Source organism: Ictalurus furcatus, chromosome 10 (assembly GCF_023375685.1).
Source record: "Ictalurus furcatus strain D&B chromosome 10, Billie_1.0, whole genome shotgun sequence".
NCBI classification, from domain to species: Eukaryota; Metazoa; Chordata; class Actinopteri; order Siluriformes; family Ictaluridae; genus Ictalurus; species Ictalurus furcatus.
In genome coordinates, this window is record NC_071264.1 from 1,766,430 (window position 1) to 1,792,721 (window position 26,292).

General features: G+C 43.8%; 1 protein-coding gene across 1 annotated transcript in view; it reads right to left on the reverse strand.

Annotated features, from left to right (window-relative positions):
* The window catches only part of syt7b (synaptotagmin VIIb), an 85,230-nt gene extending 71,394 nt beyond the window's left edge, over nucleotides 1–13,836 (reverse strand). Inside the window, exon 1 of the mRNA XM_053634328.1 lies at nucleotides 13,610–13,836. Within this exon, the coding sequence (XP_053490303.1) occupies nucleotides 13,610–13,643 (34 nt within the window). The 5' untranslated portion in view covers nucleotides 13,644–13,836. The remainder of the gene's footprint in view (nucleotides 1–13,609) is intronic.
* Between the last annotated feature and the right edge of the window lie 12,456 nt (nucleotides 13,837–26,292).

Here is a 26,292-nt window from a genome sequence, read left to right on the forward strand (position 1 = left end):
AATCTGAAGGTTTACCTTCCTGCTGTTGACCGTTGCATTTCGGAATCATGCCGTAACGATATAGGACGTCTTGCAGGCAGGGATACAACATGGGGGAACAACCGATTAAACAAGATTCATAGGCAGCGTTAATGTTTTATATTGCTTGGTAGCTACAATTAAGCCTCATTTGCTCATCCAAACAAGATACAAGCAAATGTCGAGGGTCTGAACATAGCGTGTCCGTCCACTCCCAGTCACCACCCACAAGAGCTAATAAAGGATTAATGAAGCTCATACTGTGAGATGTGAACAGCACCCCGACCCCCACCCCACCCCCCGGGCTACTAATTAGAAAGTTAAGATTTCAAATCTCAGCAATGTAAAGCTGCCATCGTTAGGCCATTAACCCGGTCAATTCCAGGAGCTAATCCTTGAACTTTGACCCCAGTTTCCTCCCAACCTTTTCCTCCCAAGGACAGGTGATATTGTACACGTGTGTATGTATAATAGATCATTTCTTTCTTTTTGCTAATACCACGCTATCACCACACACACACACACACACACACACACACACACACACACACATAGTGGTTGACCTTCTCATTATGTTCTCACCATCGGAGCAGCAACACCCAGGACTTGGCAATGACACTCTAAGAGGAAGTCGCTATTTATACCCCGTGCTTATTTTTAATCATGTCATTGGAAGGCTAAATTGGAAAAAAGCGGGTCTTATCGATTGTTAGCTTTTGTTTTTTTTTTTAATGTTCTTTGAAATTCTTCATTTGTTTCCCAAATTTAACCCTAACCCTAATATTGTTCCTCTTCAAACCTCAGTAAGCCATGTTTGCTAAATGAATGCTGCCTTTAAGGAAGCAGATGTTTCAAGGCCAAATGGTTTAATTATATCACAGCCACTTATTAAAAAATGTAAATATACTGTTTTAGGCTGGTGAGTTTCCTTCAGTCTGCCAGGGACAAAATCGTCTATTCTTATTGTGTCCCAAAGCTATTCTGTTAACTGTATTGTGACTACATATTACCATGGTGTAAACAGAAAGAACAAGTGGTACACAACGTCAGCAGCTTCGACTGGGATGCCTCCTCCTCCACCACTAAATCTTTTTATTATTATTATTATTATTATTATTATTTAAGAGTGTAGGATGAACGCAAACAATGGCCACATGCTTATTAACATATTAATCCCTGATCACTCACACACTGAGCGATGCTTTAATTACCTTCATTTCAAACATTGGCACATGCATCAGATAATGACGAGTAATTTGCTCTTCTAGTTTTTAATGTATGACGACTTCATTTGTTCCAGATTATTAACTCGTTAATTGTTTAATGAATGCCTGGATTACTGTCAGTTCAAGCAGGTTTGCTGCGTAGCCAGACAGGCTGATCCCCAAGCCTATGGAAAGCACCGAGGAGAGTCCGGATGACACGCAGATGGTGGGTAGAAATGCTGTTCAGATGGTGGATGAGAAGCTCTGAGAGACACACGAGACGGTGGGAGGAAAGACAGAGAGAACGAGGGGATGGAGGAAGGACGGCGACAAGACAGCAGTGTGTCTGTGTGCGAACACAAATGAGTGAGTCAGGAGGACTGAAGTAAACCAGAGATGGTTATACACCACACACACACACACACACACACACACACACACGGGTATGTCCTTTATGAATGGACCATAAAATGAGCTCCATATCTCTTTCCCCTGTTTGTGTCTCGCTCTCTCTCTGTCTCCAGCTGTATCTGTCTCCTTCGAACACTCCCCCCTCCCCCCACCCCCACCCACCAAGCCTGTGGAATTATCTATGAATGATTTGTTGCTGGGAGCTTGTCTCTCTGTGCCCTCTTTCTTGCTCCTTCTACCTCCAAGAAACAAAAACATGCCAAAAAGTGTACTGACGACTCTAAATTACCTGTAGGTGTGAATGAGTGTGTGTGAATGTGTGTGTACACGGTGCCACGTGATGGGTGTTTTCCCAGCTCAGTGTTTACCCAGTGTACTGTTAGATTGATTGTTTAAACAATTAATAGCACTGAACTACTGAATCTACTCTAAGGTTTGAGCTCTGGGTTTCTTCTGTGAAGACTGCATTTGTTCTTAAAAAGGATAAACCAACATGTAGACCAGACAGCAGTCTATGGGAGAACAGTAAGCCATTTGGAGGTTGAGAAACGAGGGAAAATCAATCAGAGGCATTGCACAAGCATTACGCATAGCTAATACAACAATCTGGAATGTCCTGAAAAAGAAAAAATCACTGGTGTACTGAGAAACAGACACAGACTAGGTCAGCCAATGAAAACAACAACAGTTGGTGACAAACATTGTGAGAGCTGTGAAGAAAAACCCAAAAACAACAGTCAGTGACATCACCAACAACCTCCACAGGGCAGGGGTGAAGGTCTCACAGTCCACCATTTGAAGAAGACTTCGAGAGCAGAAATATAGAGGACATACCACAAGATGTAAACCCCTCATCAGCAGTAAGAATCAGAAAGATCAGACTAGAATCCACAAAGAAATACAAAGATGATCCACAAAAGTTTTGTAACCGAGATGAACCTCTATTAAAGTGATGGAAAGGCCAAAGTTAAGGAACTGTTCATGATCCAGAACATACAAGCTCATCTGTGAAACATGGTGGAGGGAGTGTCATGGCTCGGGCTTGTATGACTGCTTCTGGAACGTTCTCACTAATCTTTATTGATGATGGAACTCATGATGATAGCAGCAGAATGAATTCAGAAGTTTACAGGAACATCCTGTCTGCAGATTTACAGAGAGATACATCCGAATGAATCAGGAGGAACTTCATCATGCAGCAAGAAAACGATCCAAAACACACTTCCACCTCAACACAGGATTTCATCAGGGGGGAAAGTGGAAGGTTTAGACTGGACAAGTCAATCACCAGACCTTCACCCAACCGATCAGCATCTCACCTCCTTAACAGTTAACACAATACATCTTTAGCTCTACACCAGTAACCGGTTTGCGTTTGGTGGGTGTAAAGTTCAGCAATAAAACACTCCATTAGCACCTATAAAGAATAATGATGCTGCATAGCTGTCTAATGTACCTCATATTTAGTAGTTCATTTAGATCATGTTCATAAAATATGTTCATAAAATAAACCTGTGCAGCAATCACAACGGTGTTAGTGCAAAGTTCTTTTTAAGTTTAAGGAAATCCTACGTGTTCGAGAACCTGCTAGAGTTCGAATTTTATTAAAATAATGGTTCATTAGCATATCTCATGGTGTAACTTCCTCCAGCCTCAGCAGCACTTTCCTTTCACACATACACACACAAAAATAAAAGACGTGTCTTGACTTGCAAGCGTGTGTTCATTAAGGGCGCTCTGGAAATCATCATCAGGCGTCACAGCAATACGTACATGGTCTCTCACGCCAGACTTTTAGCTTCCCTCGACAGTCTGCTACGTCTCGTCAATAAGCGTGGCCAAGACAGGAAGAGGATTTGATGGACACGCATGATGACCAATGACTGACCAAACACCATCTTCCTGCTTGCTCGCCACACAAAACTTTTCTAAAAGAAAGGATTTTTCAGTCTGGTGAATACATCGTGCTCGGAAAGGTTCGCTCGATGTCTCACCGCGTTCAAAACTATTTCCCTACTGGAAGCCAGACGTGCAGACCTCCAGTCAAACTGCATCCTTCAGCATTCTCAAAGTCTGAGGCTGAGACTACAGGTCACTATAGAGAGACGGAGTCAAAGACAGAAAATCCATAAGCATTAACTGGGTAAACAAACGAAATAACACGGCTCAGGATTGTAAATGCGCAACACGAGTCTGTGCAAAGCAAGAGAAGGAAGAAAAAAACACCTTTCTTCATGGGAGCCTTGAAGTGGAAAATGTGAAATTGAGGGCGAATACTTTCTCACAATTGCAAATTCATAACCATTCATTCTGCACACCAGTAGGATCATTGTTAAGATTGATTGCAGGGTTAGTGCTTACAGATGTAATCCTTTTAGACTACCTTAGACGATGCCATTTTGTAACGTTTGCGTAAGTTGCATGAGCTGGCATGTCAGAGGTCAGAAGCCGATCAATGATTTCAGGAACACTCCCAGAACGTCGTTCTTTCGGTCACGTGTTAAGACAGTTGATAGAAACTACGTTTACAGAACGAGGAACGCACCAGGAAGCCAGACTGCACCACTGTGTACAAATGTAAGTGGTAGTTTAATGACTAAAAGAAACACACTGATACACAGGAAACCGAAAACATTTCTCTGACTCAGGAAAAAAAAAAACTAGAAAAAGCCTGCGGTCCTGCCTGTGTCACGGCTAATAGAAATCCAGCTCCTCTGTTTTGACATCCTGAAATCCATCACTAATTCTTTTTGGCGTCAAGGGTCAGAGGTCAGGTCTCTATGACGATGCTTGCGGGAGATCCACTATTTGTTTTGCTGTGAGTTGAGGAACTAAATGTTGCCCTCATATGAATAATAATAGTGTGTGTGTGTGTGTGTGTGTGTGTGTGTGAGAGATACTTTTTGATCAACCGCAATGAGACTCTGTGTCTCACTATGTTGATCTGCCCCACTCGTTTTTTTCCTCGGTCCTTACAGTCAGCAATTACATACCTGACTAATGCCTTCTCTCTCTCTCTCTCTCTCTCTCTCTCTAACTGCAGGTTGCACTCTTGCTCCTCCTCCGCCAACCTTTTAAATCTTGCTCATTTCCTGCTTTTTTGCTTCTTCTCTTCGTCTGTAATATTAACGAGGCCTTTGACCAGAAGGACCCTGCCATTAACAAGCAATTACCTTCAGGAATTTATAAAACAGCAGGAAAGGAAACAAAGCCAATGAGGTCAGCTCACGTTTTACTACCTTCTCTGTCTCACCTGTCGTCTCGTCTCCGTCTCAATCCCTCACTTGCTCTCTTGTTTATGATGCAGCCTTTCTGTGTCCCTCTTCTGCAGAAGTGACCCTGTATCTAGACTCATAACACACAGCAGTATATATAAATATAATTGCAATCAAATTATCCCCCCCCCCACACTTTGCAAATCAGGTTTATTGTCAGAATGTACAGACTTTCAGCTGTTTGCGATGAACAAATCAAACAAAAGCAGTTGAAATAGTTCAACACAACAGATGCTTCAATCGCTTTCCTCAAATTCAACTGAAAAGCCAATTTATAATGACTTCTCCAGTTTCAAAATTATTCACCCCCCTGAATAGAATCCCTCACAACAGCACAATTATGCAAAACAGGTGTTGTCTCAAGCATACCTGATGCAACTAATCTTCATTAGTTCAACCAAGTGTGCTTGAGCTGGAACACATGAAATACCTGAACTGGCTAGGGGCAGAAAATTTATGAAATACCTGGACGGGGCAGAAAAAGGAAGCTATCAATGGCTGCAAGCAGATTTCTAAGAGGTTTGTGAAAAACCCTCGAATGACTGCAAAAGACCTGCAGCAAGACTTGGTGTAACAGACACTGAGGTTTCAGTGAGCACAGTAAGGCGCGTACTAAACGCAGAAGGTTTCAATGCCAGAACTCCAAGATGTTCGCCACTACTGACCCAAAAGCACAAGAAAAGCTGCTCAAAATCATATAAATAATCCACAGAAGTTTTGGGATTCTGTTTGGTGGAGCGATGAAACAAAACTGGAACTTTTCAGCACGATGGATCAGTGGAAATCCATCTATTGAGGAAAATGATCCAATATTACATAAAAATGTGTGAAAGTTTTGGATTAGCGGTTTAATGTGAAGGTGAGATTAGAGTCAGGTGTTTTTAGTCAGTGGGATGATGATCAGGTGTGAGTGAGTGAGCGTCCTGTTTTATTTAAAGAACAGGGATCTATCAGAGTCTGATCTTCACAACAGGTGTTTGTGGAAGTGTATCACGAACAAAGGAGATTTCTGAGGACTTCAGAGTTGCTCATCAGGCTGGAAAAGGTTACAAAACCATCTCTGAAGAGTTTGGACTCCACCAGTGCACAGTCAGACAGATTGTGTAGAAATGGAGGAAATTCAACACCATTGTTCCCCTCCCAAGGAGTGGAGTCCAACAAAGATCTCAACCAAGAGCGAGACGTGTAATAGTCCACCAGGTCACACAGGAGCCCACGGTAACTTCTAAGCAACTAAAGACCTCTCTTATTGGCTAATGTTAATGTTCATGAGTCCGCCATCAGGAGAACACTGAGCAACAATGGTGTGCATGGCAGGGTTGCAAGGAGAAAACCACTGCTCTAGATAAATAATATTAGTGAACTGCAGAAGGGTAGCAAAGATCACGTGGACGAGCCAGAAGTCTAATGGAAAAATGTTTTGTGCATGGATGAGACCAAAATAGAATTTTTGGTTTAAATGAGACGTGTTATGTTTGGAGAAAGGAAAACACTGCACTCCAGCATAAGAACCTTCTCCCATCTGTGAAACATGGTGGTGGTAGTGTCAGGGTTTGGGACTGTTTTGCTGCATCTGGACCAGGAGGACTCACCATCACTGATGGAACAATGAATTCTGAATGATACCAGCGAATTCTAAAGGAAAATATCAGGACATCTGTCCATGAACTGAATCTGAAGAGAAAGTGGGTCACGCAGCAAGACAATGACCCTAAGCACACGAGTCGTTCTACCAAAGAACGTTTAAAGAAGAATAAAGTTAATGTTTTGGAACGGCCAAGTCAAAGTCCTGACCTTAATCCAATATAGATGTTGTGGAAGAACCTGAAGCAAGCAGCTGATGCTGTTCTGTACTGAGGAACGAGCTAAAATTCCTCCAAGCCGATGTGTAGGACTGATCAACAGTTACCGGACTTGTGTGAAAATCTGATGAAGTTTTAGCTCATATTTAAGCAGAAATGTAGGGTTCACAAACTTTCAAGCACCACTGTATATTACAACAAGTCCCCATTAAGAGGTATAAACACGCCCTCGTGCACACAAACAAATACATGTAAACACACTTTCAGTGCTGTCACCACTGCTTGACCTTCTCAATGTGTTCTTAACCTCTCCGCAACGCTGTAGAAATGCCAACGACACTCACGACATCGGGAGCGCGTCTGCTACGGAATACACAATTAGTCAAACCTGCACACTGATTAGGTAATAATTTTTTATTTATTTTTTCACAGGCGGTGTGAGAGCGGGGATAGTTTTGCACAATATGAAAGCAATGACTGTAGAGTTTTATAATTAGGACCACAATACTAATATTAGCTTTCTTCTCACACATGGGTATCGTGGTGGTGTTTAGCACCTGCTATCGCTACATTTCAACACACGGTCACGTCACACTTCAGAAAGACCTGGCGTGCTGCATGAACATCTGTCACAAAGCACACAGTGGGAATGTTTCAGAGCAGAACACACACCAGACATGAACTAGGATCTATTGTAGCACTCCAAATAGCAACCTTTTTTCTATTTGAGGTGAGCTGAATAATAATAATAATAATAATAATAATAATAATAAGCAAACAAAAAAACAAACAAAAAGACAAAAGGACAACTCGGTTGTATCCATGCTCAGCATGTTCGTGCCGGACACGGTCCTTCTGAAGGTTATTGCCATCACATGCTGCATGCCTGCAGTGCCACCGGGCATCAGCAACCTGAACGCTGCTCTGGAAAATCCTGAAGAAGTCATGCGGAGTGAGCACAGGTGGCGAAGAGGCACTCTGAACGTCCGTTCTTTCGGGGCTCTGCTCGCACTGCTGCTTTTTTGCGCAGCCCTTGACGCCTCAGAGCGGAGAGCACATGCCAAAAGTGTCCAGGCACTGTGTTCGATCCCTGCCAGGCACAATCAGACCAAGGCCAGGAAATCTGCTGCTTAGATCAGGCCTGTTGAAGCTCCGCTGCGATTGGACAACTCAATCACTCAAATTCCCCTCACAACTCAACGCCAAAAAATCCACACACACATACACACACACAATATATATACAAAATGAAAAAATAAACTGGAGATGAGAAGCAGCAATGCACTTACTCTTAACCAGCAAGGATACAAGGATAGTGCTACTGATGTGAAGTACCAGCCAAACCTAGAAGGAAAGATGTTCCAGTCTGCAAGAGAAAATTTCTGCTCATCAACACAACAGTCTCCATCCAATCCTGCAGGATGTTGAGCAATTTTTGGGCAAAAATACCAGTGAGATTCAGTGAGTGAGTCAGTCATTGAGTGAGTGAGTGAGTGAGTGAGTGAGTGATTCAGTGAGTCAGTCAGTGAGTCAGTGCGAGTCAGTGCGAGTCAGTGAGTCAGTGCGAGTCAGTGAGTGAGTGATTCAGTGAGTGAGTCAGAATGAGCGAGTCAGTGAGTCACAAGCAAGGTCCAGATGTTGAGAATTTTTGTTTCAGATGGTGCAGATGTCAGATATGAAGCTTGCAGGACAAAGCAAGGCCCTGTAAACATGGAAGAAGATTTCTGCAAACCAACTGTGGATTTGTGAAACACAAATACGTCGGTTAGCCTTGTTTTATTTATCTGTTGATCTCATTTGATTTTTTTTTTGTTGTATATACTCATGCAACAAAAAAAAAATTCAGTTTACACAATTCCGTCGGGAACAGCTGGGGAGCGGGATTTTTGAATACATCCTTTACTCATGCACAAAAAAACCCAAACAAACAAAAAAAAACGTCTACCCATGCACAACCTCTACCTCAGACATTCAACTGCTTCCATGTTGTTTCTGTTCTATCCTTACTGGCAGTCTATTAGAAAGAAAATGAAAATAAATAACAGCCTGATTAAATGAGCTGTTATATAATTTTCTATTCACATAGGACACAATATCTCACACACACACACACACACACACACACACACACACACACACAATAAATGGATCTCTAATTGAATTCATGATCCAGTGATCATGATCAGGTTGGTCGACATCAATTCATATCCATGTTACGTCATCCATTTCAGAGCCAAGAGTTTTATCAAAGAGACGCATAAATATTTTATTCCAGACCTCCAGATGAGAAACTAATGCAGTTCAAATCAGGTTTATGTTCTTTTGGAATCATTCCGTCTATGAATGCCGTGGTAAAGTCTGCTGGTGTGCTGCAATGCTTTCACATACTGGTCATGCCGTGTTGTCTACAGGCTTAATCTATCATTAAAGCACGGTCGTTACGTGCAGCACGTTAGGATGGTTGCAGAATAAAGATGCGAGCGTGTTAAGATGTGATTAGGGATTTTTTCCATCATTCAGAGGCGTCTCTAATGCCTTAAACTCCCTAATCAATCGACTTACCGTTTACGGCGTCTTTGCGAAGCCGTATGATGACCGCGATGCTAATAGATGTCAGGGTGTAATGAACACGATACTAGGATGAGATGCTCGGCTTTCTCCAGTGTTCTCTATATTCTGGTCTATAGAACACCTTCTCTGTAAGTTATGCAATCATACACGGTCCGTTCTGATGAGTGTACATAGTGTGAGGTCCATAAGTATATGTACAGCGACGCAATTGTTCGTTATTTTGCCCCTTCATTTTCACAGGCTCAAAAGTAACTGGACAACTCCCTGCTCAGCAGTTTCGTGGCTGGGTGTGGCCCGTTTCCTCGTTATTTCATGACAAATTAAGCATGTAAAAAGGTCTGGAGTTGTGTTGAATTTGCATTCGGTAGCTGTTCACGGGAACTCTCAGTATGCAGTCCAAAGAGGTGTTAAAGAAAATCCCCTTCACAACATCTAGCCAAGTCAAGAACGCTCTGGATGAGGTATCATTGTCAAAGTCTACAATCGAGATACACCTTCTATACAACGGGTATATTCACGCTCAAGGACACAAAGGCCAGATTAGAAAATTACTTGTTAGAAAACATCTGAACAAGCCTGCGCAGTTCTGGAATAAGATTCTTTGGACACATGAAACCAAGATGAACTTGTACCAGAATGACGGGAAGAAAAAAACAGTATGGAGAAGGAAAGGAAGGGCTCATGATCCAAAATATACCACGTCCTCTATCAGACATGGTGGAGGAAGTGTTATGGCATGGGCATGTATGGCTGCTAATGGAACTGGGCCACTTGTGTTTATGGATGATGTGACTACTGATAGAAGAAGCAGGATGAAGTCTGTAGTGGATAGAGATTTCATTTCTGCTCAGATTCAATCAAAACTGATGGCACGGCATTTCACAGTACAGATGGATAAAGACCCGAAACGTACAGCGAAATCAACCCAAGAACTTCTTACGACAACGAAATGAAATGTCCTTAAATGTCCGAAGACCTCAACCCAATGGTGATGTCCATGGGTTCCAGACTATGCATCCAAGTAGGCTATAATTCCAAAACAGTTAACGCAACGCTTTGTTTAAACCCTCCTCGAATTAAAGCCGAAAGTCTATACGATTCAATCGCATCTTGATTACTTAATTGCGAATGCGTTGTATGCAACGTATATACCATGCCGGACGTAAGCATATGCCCAGTGTGTGCTGACACTCTATCAGTCTAGCACAAAAGGGAAGCAGAAACGGGCATTACCGTAGCAATGGTGATCAGAAGGACCTTATAACCGAGCAAAAAATTGCCACGGAATGGCTTCCTGTTAAGGATGGCAAGTGAGTTTAGTTAAGGACCGCACCAAAAGCCTCGGCACAGGAGACGATAAAGCGGAGAACTACGGCTAAACTGACAGGATAAACGATAAAAAAAAAACAGGCTACACAAGCAGAGGGTGTGAAATGTCAATTTAAAGGCGTAAACGAGCATGGAAAGTAAAATACACTAATATGTTTTATGCCAAATATACTACTACACACCAGCATAATGATTGTCATAAAGCGTAAACCATCATAAATTGTCATAAACCATAAACCAAGGACAGGAAATGATATCAAATGACATCATCATGAACGTTCAATATCGCCAAGCGGAGTGCCGTATAACGGCGTAGTCCGGAGAGTGGAGCGGCTTATTCCGCTCATACAACAGCCATTTGCCAACAAGTCCATTCTTTAATTTGTTAATAAATTAAACAACGCATCATATTTAACGTTTCATTGCGGTTATTTGTTTACAGAGAAACAGTCAACTCCTCCGCCCTGAAGACCTTAAAAGCACCGTGACCGTTACGAAGCGCTGACAAGGGAGTCTCCTTCCAAAAATGAAAAAAACCGCTTCCGAAACGTTTACAGTTAAGTTGGACGGCAGACCGTCTGTGCGTCCTCTTAATAAAAGCCGGGTGCTGTTTGCATTCCCACGTTGGCGAAACCGTCCGAGTTTTCGACTAGCGGAAAAAACTTTCCCGCCCACATATACCCACGTATACTGGAAGTAATAATAGAAGATTACTGATAGCTAACGAACGTCACAAAACAAGGTGCGTCCTAGCAGGCGAAAAGTCGCTGTCTAAAGTTACGAACGAAGGCTATTGTTAGCTGTTTGTACGAAACGGTCAATTATCGTTGACTGTGTTGTTGCTATTTACACTCGGCACACTAATTAACGTCAGTGATAAACCTATCTTTTGGTCTCTCTCGCTCTCGGGGCCTCTCAATGATTTGGAATGACGTTTAAGACAATAGGTCATGGTGTACTGATTAGGTTATGAGTCCCCCTTCATCTCGAACGTCCTACTCCCAGCCTAGACTTATCGTCTTATTGCGATGATGATGATAATACTACTACTACTAATAATAATAATAAAATGATTGGCATCCTGGTGTGGCCCAAGCCGAACTCGCTCAGACACTATAGCAAAGATTTGAACTGGTTAAAAAAAATTTTAAAAAACAAAGGTCTATATGATTAGCTAGAGATGGATTACTGATGCCAGTTGTTGTGGTGGTTGAGTAGATTTTTACACAATTTTCTTTTCATTTCCACCTGGAACATGAGTATGAGGGATGTGTGACACTGTGTGACACTGTGTGACCTTCATGTCAGAAACGTCGCTAACCACGTGAGCTATTTCAGCCAATGGACCAGCCTCTGTGACATCAGGGCAGAGCAGCAAGACGATCCGGCTCGTCTCCTTCCACAGGACCACGCTCGGGTTTATTTTTATTTCTCATTGGGAACACACCAGACCGTTACTACACTACACCTTCAGATTGTCTAGAGTAGTGATGAAATGGAAATTTCATAACGTGTGTGTTTTAAAAGAGACGCACGATGATTCCTCATATTTGAATGAGAAATATATATATACGGCTGTATTCGGGTTTTTCCCCGAATGAAATACGAAGACGACGTGTGCGCGCCCTTGAACCTCAACATGGACATACAGTGCGCTACAACAGCGTCCTTGCTTCCAAAAGCACGTGTTGATTCAGAGGAGAGAATGCTACAGGGACAGCATTGTCAGCGTGCTAGCCCACACACACACACACACACACACACATACACACACGGTCAATATGTCCACATTGAGATGTGTGAGGAATTTTCCCAAAAAAAAAAAAAAGTGTCAGAAACGAGTGATGAACTGAAGCGCTCTTAAGTTCGGCCAATCGGAACCACTTCCTTAAAAATATGCAAGGCTGTGCATGTACAGATATCAACACACACACACACACACACACACACACACATAATGCACACACGAAAATTGCAAAGATAAACACTCATAATGCACATATCACAAACATCTACAGAACATACACAATCAGAGCACAACACACACAGACACACACACACAATCAGATTTCAAAGGCAGACACTCGCAATGCACAGATAGTACACACAAACAGCACATGGAACATTCACATACACAATACACACACGAAATACAGGGCATATCCACTATGTACAAGCACACACACTCCACAGACACAGTACACACATAATACACACACACACACACACACACACACACACTATATTATATATGTTTCACATGCATATAGACTGCAAACAGACAGACAGACACACATACACACAGTCTGCTGCTCCTGCAGATGAGCAATTGGTCTGATGTGTGTGTGTGAGAGAGAGAGAGAGAGAGAGAGAGAGAGAGAGTGATAACACTGAATTATCATCATCACATCTAAATCTGACTCACGGAGATCATCTCAGTGGCTCTGCTCTCTCCCTGTGTGTGTATGTGTGTGTGTGTGTATTAATTCTCAAGCTAGGCGAAGGAGAGTCTAATTTTAGCCTCACTTCTCCCACCGCGCGCAACAGGAGAAGGAGAGGGCAACCAGGGCATGGACGGATGGATGGATCTCTCTGGAGGAGTGGACAGTGGGTCCTCATGGAGATGGAGACCTTACCATCTCTCCGTCTCTCTCTCTCACACAAACACACACACACACTAATGACTGTGCGTGTGATTGAGGGTGTGATGACCTTGTGCATGGCTTGGAAGCACCTTGGAATCCAAACGCTCAACAATGCACAAGATCAACAATAACAACAACAAGTGTCCTGATCTGATGATAGACCACCACGTTTCCTCCGCGTGCACGTTTCTATAGAAACCTGTTTGCACGTGAAATTGTGCATATGGGATATAAGCTATCCAAAATAATCCTACATGCCAAAGCATCCCTGGATAGCCGAGAGAGAGAGAGAGAGAGAGAGAGAGAGAGAGAGAGAGACTATGAAAGTACCATGATGGTATTTTCTCACTCACCTTTGCCGTCCTCGGCGTCTCGGTTCAGACGCATGGCTGCCTTTTCCTCTATTCTTCTCTTTCTTTCTTTTTTTTTCACTGTGAGGGAGAAGAAGAAAAAAACCCTCAAATTAGGAATATATATTGAGTTTCCGTCTCGTGCCGTCACGAGCGTGGAAGAGCCCGCGCGTGCCTAGCAGTCAGACCGCGCGCGTCTCCTATCCGCTACACTCCAGCAGGTTAGTGTGTTCTCGTGTTCGTGCGCTCTCTCTCTCTCTCTCTCTCTCTCTCTCTCTCTCTCTCTCTCTCTCTCTCTCTCTCTCTCACACACACACACACACACTCACACACCCTCCCTCACTCCCTCTCTCAATCCATTACACTCGGTTTGTTTGTAGGAGACCGGATGGCCACGGGAGGCAGGTTGGACGGTGTCTTGAGGCTCACGCGTGACTCCTGGCAGCTGGAATCACCGGCGCGTGGCACAGCTTGCTCAATGTGGCACGTGCAGCGCGTCTTTTCTCCACATTCCCCCCCCCCATACAGTGTTTTGGAAACTATATTTCTTTATCATCAGCTTTCAGCGTTACCGCCAGTGGTCTGCTCTGGAGCATTATCCAGATGTGTCTTTGCACGCTCTAGCGTTACAATTTCCCTGTAGTGGAACTAAAAGGCCCAAAACCTGTTCTAGCACGACAATGCCCCTGTGCACAAAGCCAGCTCCAGGAAGGCTGGACTAGAACACCTCGATCCCTCAACTCCACTGAACACCTTCACTGAATGAACACAAATCGAACAAAATCCCCACAGCCATGCTCCGAAATCTAGTGGAAAGCCTTCCCAGAAGAGTGGAGCACAGTATCAACAGCAAAAAGAGTGGAATAAATCTGGACTGGGACGTTCAACAAGGACATATATGGGTGTGACTGTCAGGGGTGCACATACTTTTGGTAACAGATGAAAGAAAATGCAAGAAGAAAAAAATGCTGGGTTGCTTATGCTTGGTTATAATAATGATAACAAAGGAAATACTTTTTTTTTTTTTTTAACGAATAAATCACCTCACCTGGATGTTATGAGGATGACGCTGGACAGCCTATATGGATTATTATACAGGTATCGGAAATACAGGCCCAGCCCTGCGCCAGAGTCACGCCAAGTTATTTAAAATGCAGGCGGCGTGTTGGTTCAAGAGACCCGAGTGCCAGAGTGGTGCCACTTAGCTAAGTGGTTTAGTAATTAGCATCCCATAACGATTTTAGCCGTTGCTAACGCCCCGTCACACTTTGCAAAGAAGCGCCAAAAAGCTCGTGGAAAATCGGATGCCTGATGCACAGACGAGCGTCCAGGCTGACAGACGGGAGACAGTTCAGCCTGAATATCGGTCTGCTGCAGAACCCACAGAAGAACAAGAAGAAGAAGAAGAAGAAACGCTCTTCGGAATAGTTTAAAATTAGAGCTTGTTAAGTACTCACTAGCAAAATTATTGCGCTACTAGCTGTGAAGTAGTGTGCTTGAGGGGTGAAGTAGACGTTACTGTACATATTAGGAGAAAAGCTTACCCAGAAGGCACAGAGAACTGATGCAATTTCCTGACAAAACAATGAAATCAGTAAACAAAAAAGGTATGTCCTGAATGTTAAGAAGTAGCATCGACTGTACAAGTCGGAGTAGCACGATACACACGTCTTAAGCGCGTGTTAGCAGGGAGCTCTGTTTTTCAGCTCAGGAACCTTTACGTCGGCTTGCGGCAGCGTTATTTTGTTGCCATGACAACAACTCAAGGTATTTATATGCCCCTATTAAAGCAAATCATGCAAAACAGTGTGAACACAGGCATGCTGAAGAAGACTCCTGTTTGTTGGGGGGGGGGGGGTGTTATGAGGAACGCTCTATAGAAGTGACCACAAGCACGGGCGCCAAACTACACTCGTTATTGTGCAAACCTAATTGCACATTGGCCAGTGCGCGTTGTACTTACGCTCGTACATTAGCGATCGAACGTAAAAAGCGAAGCTGGTCCAGCACCGCGTTGGCGGAAGTACGCCACCAGTTCCTTTATTCGGTCGTTAGATTTACTAATTGTTTGGTCTACACCGTATGTACTCAGGAAAGGCAAAAATCAATATACGCTCTCGTCGACTGGAATATTCATCAGTTTGCCTCTGAACGCGAGTCAACAGGCTTTGATCATGCCCTGGTTTCATGGTTGACCGAGCACAAAGGTCTGAGTGATTCCGCCCACATACTATACTGTAGACCCAACATACTGACTATCACATGGGTGCACCAGCAGATTCTGACAGCGCCCGCTGAGAGAAAGAATTACAATATCATTTAAACTGGTTAGACCGACTGCACTTGAAGTGGCTACTGAACAGCAGGTCGTGAATTCAAATCCCATTCGCAAGGTTTCTGCATCTTTCAGGTCTATAATCGATCTCAACCAGATGCCATGTGGAACTCTCTGGCAAGCTTTCTAATCTAATCTAATGTGAACGAGTAAGCCCGCAGACTAGAACAATCATGAAACTATAGTTTATAGTTGACAGCAAAACACAAAAGTTTTTTTTTTTTTTTTTTCAGGGTGGCTAATTCAACAAAAGCCCTTTGTCTTCGATTATAAGTGGTTTTCTTTTTTTTAAAGTAATTAGATCTGGTTTTATTCTCAGACCAGAGAAACTTGATAGTCTCGCCTGTTGGAATCGCACGCATTCACTATTCACACAGAGAGGGTGTAACGATGCATCTTGACATGATGTTAAACGGTTATACGGTTAACATCACCATATTATAACCTTTGAAAGATACTGATGTGCTCTTTTTTTTTTTGTTTTTTTTTTTAAACACCAGCCCCATGTTTCTGTGCTCTACAGTGCCTGAGAAAGAGGTCACTGAATACGGTCATTTTATCCGACTTTGGAGCTCTATTTATAGCTAACGTGACACCTCCGGAGCTCATAATGTTTCGATTGATCTTTTTTTTCCGGGGCTGAGCCTTTGTTTGTTCAATAACATTTCTGGGGAGAAAGTATTATACATTATAAACGTATTTATTTTGAAGATACGGTAAACCCGTAGTGCATTTTGTCTACAGTATTATCTTCTGATCTATTTCGTTTTTTTATACAGATAAGAATGCACATTGTTTTGCATTGTTTCCGATTCAGAGAGAGTCTTTTCAGCCATCATATTCCATCATATAACTATTCTGAGAATCAAATTGAAACAAATCATGACTGGAGTGCATCATTACGTCCCTAATACTACAAAGGTTGTAGACAAAGATTCCCCACACCACAGCTGAATTCTGGAAAACAGGCAAAAATGATGGAACGTTGGGAATGCAGAAGAGAACAGGAAGTTCATGTTCAGTAAAATATAACCTTCAGAGCATTACAGTACTGCGCAAACGTCAGAGATCACCCTTTTGTGCGATTTATGAACCGCAAAAATATTGAGAGGTAATGAAATGGAAAACGTATTTAACAGAAAAAATAATAACAATCCACAGAAAAGGTTCTTCAACAGTATGAGATGTGTAAATATTTTACTTGGGATATTGATTTTTAATATTGACCTGCATGAATAAAAAAATACTGGAGGTACTGCACGGCTGTTTGAGTGAAAATGGAATCGACGCGCTGTACGTTTATTCATCATCGCCGAATAATTAACGGTAAATCCTGAATGGCCTTTCGATTGAAAACAAAAGGGTGGTCTCTGACTTTCGCACATTTTTAGGGTTTAACCATATGATGTGTCGGATATTGTATCTATGCGCGGCCATACCGTCTGATGCGTCATGTGGTTCATGTCAGCATGGATATTTTTGGATGTACAGTATATTGACTCAGGAATGTGCCGGTGCACTCACATTACGCATACACACACCGTCCCTCAGGTGGGAGAGAGTTCTGGGTTAGCGTGTATTCGGCAGCGATGGACGGATAGCGTCTCTCTCCTCTCCTCTCCCCCCTCCTCCCTCTCTTGACAACAAAGCTCTACACATGAAATGCATAGTGCTTCTTCTCTCTGCTTCAGATTCAAAGCGACTTCTCTGGCAGAAGATGAAAGCTGTGCCTGCTGATTTGACAGAGAAGAGAAAAATCAGAAGAAATATCATCGTGGAGAGCTGTTAGCGAAAGAGAGAGAGAGAGAGAGAGAGAGAGAGAGAGAGAAAAGTTATTAAAGCTATGTTTCTGCCTTTCTCCATTTGTCTCTCTCTTTCTTTTCTAACTTTTTTACTCTCCTGTCTCCATCTCTGTCTTGCTCCCTCCCTCCAGATCTTTTCCTTCACGTCATGTCTTTTTGCCTTTAAGTCTTTCTCTCTCGCTCTCCATCTCTGGTCATTTATCTTTTCATCAGTCCTTTCCCTCTCTATCAATTCACTTGTCTTTCTCGAGTCTCTCTTTCTCTCTCTCTCTCCTCTCTCCTCTCTCCCTGACTCTGTCCGTTCGTCTCTCCTGGGCTCAGTGAAGGGACCCGAGTCACTCAGTGGCGTGTGATCAAGATGGCAGGGAGCCCTCGAACACATTTGTGACGCGGCCAGATCTTTTACATCACCAGCCAAAAACTCGATCTATTCATACACACACACAAAAAAAAAATCAATTAATTCCAGTGAGCAGAGGGTGTAGCAGGACCATATGCCTAGGGAGGACACAGAAAAGAGAGAGAGAGAAATCACTAATCAATCAAGTTCACCGGTTCACCTTAGACAGAGGCAGGTAGCGCATGTGGCGTTAGCTGAGGCAGGCACAGCGTGTGGCGTTAGCTGAGGCAGGCACAGCGTGTGGCGTTATCCGAGGCAGACAGAGCGTGTGGCGTTATCGGAGGCAGGCAGAGCGTGTGGCGTTATCCGAGGCAGGCAGAGCGTGTGGCGTTATCGGAGGCAGGCAGAGCGTGTGGCGTTATCGGAGGCAGGCAGAGCGTGTGGCGTTATCCGAGGCAGACAGCGCGTGTGGCGTTATCCGAGGCAGACAGCGCGTGTGGCGTTATCCGAGGCAGACTGCGCGTGTGGCGTTATCCGAGGCAGACAGCGCGTGTGGCGTTATCGGAGGCAGACAGCGCGTGTGGCGTTATCCGAGGCAGACAGAGCGTGTGGCGTTATCCGAGGCAGACAGAGCGTGTGGCGTTATCGGAGGCAGACAGAGCGTGTGGCGTTATCCGAGGCAGACAGAGCGTGTGGCGTTATCCGAGGCAGACAGAGCGTGTGGCGTTATCGGAGGCAGACAGAGCGTGTGGCGTTATCGGAGGCAGACAGTGCATGTGGCGTTATCCGAGGCAGACAGAGCGTGTGGCGTTATCCGAGGCAGACAGAGCGTGTGGCGTTATCGGAGGCAGACAGAGCGTGTGGCGTTATCCGAGGCAGACAGAGCGTGTGGCGTTATCGGACGCAGGCAATGCGTATGACGTTTAAATGAAAAACAAAGGGAAACGCTTGCGAGGGAGAAAGATCTTACAATAACCTTGGTGCGCAAGTGTGCATATCCTTTAATAACGGTGCACATGACTCAACTGGAGCATAATTATGACACAGCTGTCATCAGTGAAGTGATTCTGATTAACCCCCCAAATAAACTGGCTCTATATGATTTTCTTTTCATCTGACTGCTGAAGCCATCGTCCACAAAAGCGCTAATAAAGCATGTACGGGGTCTCGCTGTCGAAAGGTATCGATCAGGACAGGGGTACTAAAGAATCTCCAAAGCATTAGATATACCGTGAAGGCCGTTATCAAGAACTGGAGAAAACCGCGGCACCACGGTGACATCAAGAACAGGACATCCCTCCAAAATTGACAATAGGACAAAAAGAATACTTTTCAGGGATGCTACCGAGAGACCTCCAGCAATGTTAAAGGAGCTGCAGGAATATCTGGCAAGTACTGATTACTTCCTGCATGTGACAACAATATCTCGTATTCTTCACATGTCTATGTGGGCGATGGAGTAGGGTGGCTAGATGAAAGCCGCTTCTCATACGGGGGACCAAAAAAACATCCAAGCTCACCTAAATCTCTTACACCATGTGGTAAAATGTGTTCTGGTCTGGTGAGACCAAGGTACAACATTTTGGCCATAATTCTAGAATGATATGTTTGGCGCAAAAACAAGACAACTTAAAGAACACCAAAGTCATGGTGAAGCACGGTGGTGGCAGCATCACGCTACAGGCCTGCGTCTCTTCAACTGGGACTGGGGCTCTAATCAAGATCGAGGGAATATTCTGATCTCCAAATACCAGTCTAGGTGAAGTTACTATGCAGAAGTGTGCTTCTTTTGCTGTGCATAAAAGCTTAATGTACTTGATTAAAAATGTAAAAGGTGATTAAAGTGAGGAATAAAACACTATGGGGCATGGCGCTGTAGGAAAATAAGCCATGACGGGCTGCTCAGACACAAATGCACATCCAAAAGGTCTACTTATACCACAGCAATTTGCCAAAAAAAAATTACACTTCACCGCACGTTATTACCTCCCTCACCACTCTCTTTTATTCTCTCTCTCTCTCTCGAAAGCATATCCATAACTAACAAACTACAAAGCACAACGTCCTCTCTCCTGAAGACTTTCCCCACGGCAATCAAACTTAAAAAGTACAACTTTATCTCAAAGCGCCAACACTGACTGAAGTCTTCTTCAATAAACGTTAAGTAAATGTATCCTTACAGAAAACTTCTTCAGAGCAATGCTTAGACCTTCTTCACTCTTCAATAACATTAAAAAAAATCTGTTCATTTGCCTTGGAGCTGATGTTACATCATAGGTTATAGAAAAGCAATCAAGATCTTCTGACCAATCGGAATGGAAAATATCGACTGATTTAGATCCGTTCTTGGGTGGCCACTGACCACTTCCTGACTCCGCCCCCTGCTCCATGTAGTGAGCGACAAACAAATGGGTGAGATGTTATGGCTTTTTATCTCTTCAGCTGTAACTGTGAGACACCAGCAAATGACTTCCCGTCACAAAAATGATAATAAACCCAACTCCTAAATAAAATGGCAGTCGCATGCTACACCCAGGGAATCAAACTCACTGTATACTGAAGATCTACACAATGAACAATGCTCCAAGGAGCTAGAATTTTATTCTTTTTTTTTTTTTTAAATGAAGAGCAAATAGCAAGGTCCAAAACCAATCAGATCAAAGTTTAACAAGGTTCTCCAGCTTGCTTACAACTAAAACAGCCCATGATGATGACATCACATGGGGTAATGAGGCACAAGGAAAGCTCCAAGGTGTGGGTTGGAGCACAGGAGTAAAACTGGAATGGATTGGACCACTGGAAAACCACAAAAAGACTCCACACAGAGAGGAAGAGACCATCCATCCTCCGTACCACTTATCCTACACAGGGTCATGGGGAGCCTGGAGCCTGAGGCGACTTGCGGCACACAAAGTGGGGGAACAGACTATGTGGGGTGCCAACCCATCGCAGGGCACAGTTGCACATGCCCATTCGCCCACTACGGACAATTTAGACATTCCAATCAGCCTACAACGCATGTCTGTGGACTTTGGAGTACCTGGAGGCAACCCCCGAAGCATGGGGAGAACATGCAAACTCAGGACACAGGGAGGAGGTGAGAATCGAACCCCCAACTTTTGGAGGTGCGAGGCAAACCAACCCATTCTAAAGAACTGCCTGTGCATCACTGCTACACATACCACCAAACTCAGACTTATCCAGCTGTAACCAGAGAGACAAAGCAGTGACCTGCCCCATCATCCTGTGTGACTCCCCAGTCGATACGTGGGAGCTGAACATCAGCTCTCTGATTTAAAAAGTGCACCAGAGGATGTACTTCCTGCAGCAGCTGAAGAAGTTCTACCCACCAAAGAGAATGATGGTTCACTTCTACACCTCCATCACCATCTGGTACACCGTTGCCACTGCCAAAGACACGGGCAGACTGCAGACTGCTCTTCTGAGAAGGTGACTGGCTGCAATCTGCCACGCCTTCATGACCTGTACACTTCCAGGACCCTGAAGCAGGCTGTTCAGATTGCGGCTGACCCCTCTCACCTAGGACACAAACTTTTCGAGGCACTGCGGGTCCATTGAGACCAAAACCTCAAGTTCCATCTGCAACTGGCCTCATTAACAATGCTCAGGACCCACCATGGTGTCTTATCCGCCTCCATAGACGTTACATTAACGAACAACCCCACATTGTTGTTTCACACAACTCAGACTGCTGCACTGCACCTTCTTACTTCAACTGTGAGCATTCGAACTAGCCCACTTTTGCACATCCTGCACTAATGTACAGTTAATGTCTTTATTTTTATTTTCCTAAAACTTTATGCTCATAGTTTACATAGCTTTATAGGGTTTTTTTATGCTTCTCATTTTCATAACTTTGTTTATCTTATTAATATTGTATTGTTAAGCACCACTACACCAAGACCAATTCCTTGTACAAGTAAACCCACAGTACTTGGCAATAAAGGTGATTCTGATTCTGATCAGGTAGAGACTCGGTACACACAGTCTTGCCAGCAGTGGGCACAGAAACAGCTGGTGGGCTGCTGACTGCTCGCTGCACAGCAGGGGAGCTCGAGACCCACTTCATCCTGTGCTGTGAAAAATGGGGAAAAAAAGAGACATGGAATTTTCACACCCAAATTTCAAACACTAATCCCAAGCTTCAGCGGCATGACTACAATGACAAAATGTTAGATCAGGCGCGTAGGAGGACAACACCACTTGTCCCCAATCCAGAAGCCCCACCAGTCCAGCTGAGCTTCTCTTTTATTACAGTGGACCTTATTCTACTTTTAGGATTAGGACACTGCTGCTTTTATTGTTTTTTTTATAGGATTCCTACTGTTATAACAAGAACTATTGATGTTTATTATTGTTTCTTATTATTGCTATTTACCAAATCGAGGGGGCGTGTCCATCTGTTTCACCACCTGACCCTGATACGCTGCAGTAAACCGCTGTCTAGACTAAGAAGAAATCAGACCCAGCTTCACTTCTTCATATCATTGTTTTGGGTGTTGTTTTTATTATTATTATTATTATTATTATTATTATTATCGTTGCTGGTGCAATTACACCTGGTTCCACAAAAGTCCAAAATAATCCCCTTTAAGACATTTGTTAGCAGCAAACAAACAATCTGCTGTGGATGCCTTTTGAGAGAGAGAGAGAGAGAGAGAGAGAGAGAGAGAGAGAGAGAGAACATCCTCCTACAGTCAATAATAATGAACTGACATTACATCATTCAACTCTTAATGCCTTTGTCCAGTTGTTCTGACTAACTGCTCAAATCACCAGAGTGCCAAAAAAGGTTCCTGGACATATTGCCGTTAGTGAATATTTCGCAGAGAGCACCTTGAAGCATTGATTCCGGCCTTTCCGTGATGGTGTACCGTGTAACTCATCACTAATTACTAGACAGTGTTGGGTACGCAAGCTAATTTACAGTTTTACCTCTGATACCCTTCTCAGAGCCTGTAGCACGCAACAGAGTCGACACAAACAAGCTTGATGTCTTAATAATTTTCCAGGAGAAGCAATGTGCACAGAAAATGTCACACAATATTTCACCATCTGTTCGATGAAGAATTAGGCATGGAGTTGGTTGTGCCTCAAAAAAGTGTCACGAACGCAAATAAAGAACCTCGGAAACCGCGCTCCGAGGACAACCACGATACCTTCATGTATTACATATTAAAATGACACGGCTGTCCGAGTACATTAACAGAGTTTTGCAAAACGATTAGTGGACGTTGCTCACTTTTAATGCTAATTTCCAAGTTTAATAGGAGTTACCAGGAAGCCATTTGTGTCCACTGGAGTGCACTTTCTGAGAAGACAATAAAGCATTACACTTTGCGTATCTACACTGGAGCTGAGGGTTTGTTGGAAAACACTTAAGATTATTTATTTGTAAGCATGTTGGGCTCACTGTTTAGCAAGAAAAGCATCCCAAGTTAGTATCATCTACCAAATATTGAAACAAATTGCGAAACAGCTAGACAGCCAAGTGGGTAATGTAGATAGTTAATAGTAGTAGTGTTTTCTCCTGAAATTGGTCACCTCCTACCAGCCAGCTCTTCCCTATTATGCGACAGCTACAAACCGGGGAGGGTGAAGGCTCACTTCCTCTGAGACATGTGCAGCCAGCCAGCCGCATCTTTTCAAACTGCAGCTCATGTTGTGTAACGCACTTGGAGGAAAGCGCTGTCCTGCCCACGGCTGGCTAGAGTTGCAGAGAGCACAGCCAATTTCCGCCGTGCTGTTTGGGAGCCTGCACGAATAAACAGGTTATGAAACTCACAGACTACATCATCAACACTTCAGATTATTCATTATCCTTCTGGTGCAACTTGGTAGCAGTAGACAGAAACGTAAACGTCAGACATGGCTGCGTTCAGTACGAGAAACGCGCAGGAGTCTCGGCTGCTCAGCCCCCTCAAACAGGAAAAGTGAGCACTTTACAATGCTGGAACGACGAGGAGTTGGCAGCTTGAACGCGACAGTGCAAAGAGATGCACAATGCAGAAACGCTTGATACAGCTGTCAGCCTTGTACACAGAGTCAGCCTTTGATGTACTCTTAGAGGGTCTCTAAACTTGAATAACGAGCCCACACTACCAGAGCGCACTCGCTGATGGCCTGCCATCGGAGCATTCTGATGATCAATGCAGGAGTGCAGATCAGCAGCAGCGGCAAATGCACTGCAGACTATCAAGTCTGCTTTAATGAAACTGAAGCTGCATCTTTCATCCGACGCTGAGCCAATTCATAGTATAGTCACCCAAGCGAGTCACTGGGCTGTGCCACAATACATCACTTTCATTAAAGAGCTCCTATAAGTGTTCAAGAGGGCATTGAAGAGCATGCATATTACTTACAGGGGCAGATGGAGAAGCACTAGTACAGGCAGATGAAGCCCTGCACAGCATGCAGCCGTATATAGAGGGAAATGATCCCATATTACATATCTGTGAGGGGTAAAAGTATGTGCACCTTTGTTTTCAGTGTGTGGTGTGAGCTCCTTGTGCAGTAATAACTGCAGATAAACGTTTGGGGTAACTGTTGATCAGTCCTGCACATCGGCTTGGAGGAGTTTTAGACGTTCCTCAGTACAGAACAGCTTCAACTCTGGGATGTTGGTGGGTTTCCTCACATGAACTGCTTGCTTCAGGTTCTTCCACAGCATTTCTATTGGATTAAGATCAGGACTTTGACTCGGATTCCAAAACATTAACTTTATTCTTCTTTAAACGTTCTTTGGTAGAACGTCTCGTGTGTTTAGGGTCGTTGTCTTGCTGCATGACCCACTTTCTCTTCAGATTCAGTTCATGGACAGATGTCCTGATATTTTCCTTTAGAGTTCTCTGGTATAATTCACAATTCATTGTTCCATCAGTGATGGTAAGTCGTCCTGGTCCAGATGCAGCAAAACAGGTCCAAACCCTGACACTACCACCACCATGTTTCACAGATGAGATCACGTTCTTGTGCTGAAATGCAGTGTTTTCCTTTCTCCAAACATAACGCTTCTCATTTAAACCAAAAAGTTCTATTTGGGTCTCATCTATCCACAAAACATTTTTCCATTAGACTTCTGGCTCGTCCACGTGATCTTTAGCGAATGCAGACGGACAGTAGTGTTGTTTTTGGAGAGCAGTGACTTTCTCCTGCCATGCACACTATTGTTGTTCAGTGTTCTCCTGATGGTGGACTCATGAACATTAACATTAGCCAATGTGAGCACGGGCAGACTGGCCATCTGGAGCATCAGGAGTTTCCCCCGGTGGGAAAGTAACAATAATATTGCGTCTCCTTTCCTTTGGTGCGGGTGACTCACATGCCGTCTTGATCGTTTCATATGTTCTTTTTCCTGTTTGCCTACATTACAAATTAACTCAGCAAAAATAAAATAAAGAAAGAAACATCCCTTTTTCAGGAGACTGTATTTTAAAGATACCTGCCACTAGTACATTCTGGACTTCTCATACCCATTCGGCACCCAGTGGGTTCAGAAAGTGTGTGAGAGTTGCCTTTGAGTATACTACATTATCTGGACAACTGGCAAGCATGTGTTGAGCCAGACAAATATCCTGATCTTACATGTAGTATTGAAAGGTCTGGACTGTTCAGTGGCGTGAGGCTCGACTTGGCTGCCATGAAAGCCTTCTCAATTATAGATGTAGTCGTGAATTTGCGAGTGGCCACACTTCGCCCCATACAGACTTTCTACATCTCTGGGATTGTTGGGTTTGGTTTTTTTTGTTTTTTTGCACTTTCACAAAGGCGGCTGTTGTTAATAGTGTGCGCATGCCTTGAGGCATTGGCATCCAGTGCGTGTTTTCTCCCTGCAGAGGGAAATTGTAATGACAGATGCCTCCCAGCAAGGTGTGTGGAAAACCTTGAGAGTATAAGAAAACACAACATGCCTTGATGTCAGCGTATTAACTATCTCAGAATGAAAGTTCTGGACGACAGATAACAGACAAGCTGACTTGCAGCAGTCCAGCTGTGCCATGGGGTTTGGTAGATTTACGAGGATTGGGACAGACACACAGCTTTACAGTGTGATTCATGGATAAGTCAAAGACAGGACGTATTAGCGGACGATTGGACAGATATACAGCTACAGTGTGATTTTCCAACACAGATGTCGTCTCTGATGAACAGCAGACCACACACACCTTGAAATTATGGGTCTGGCTCT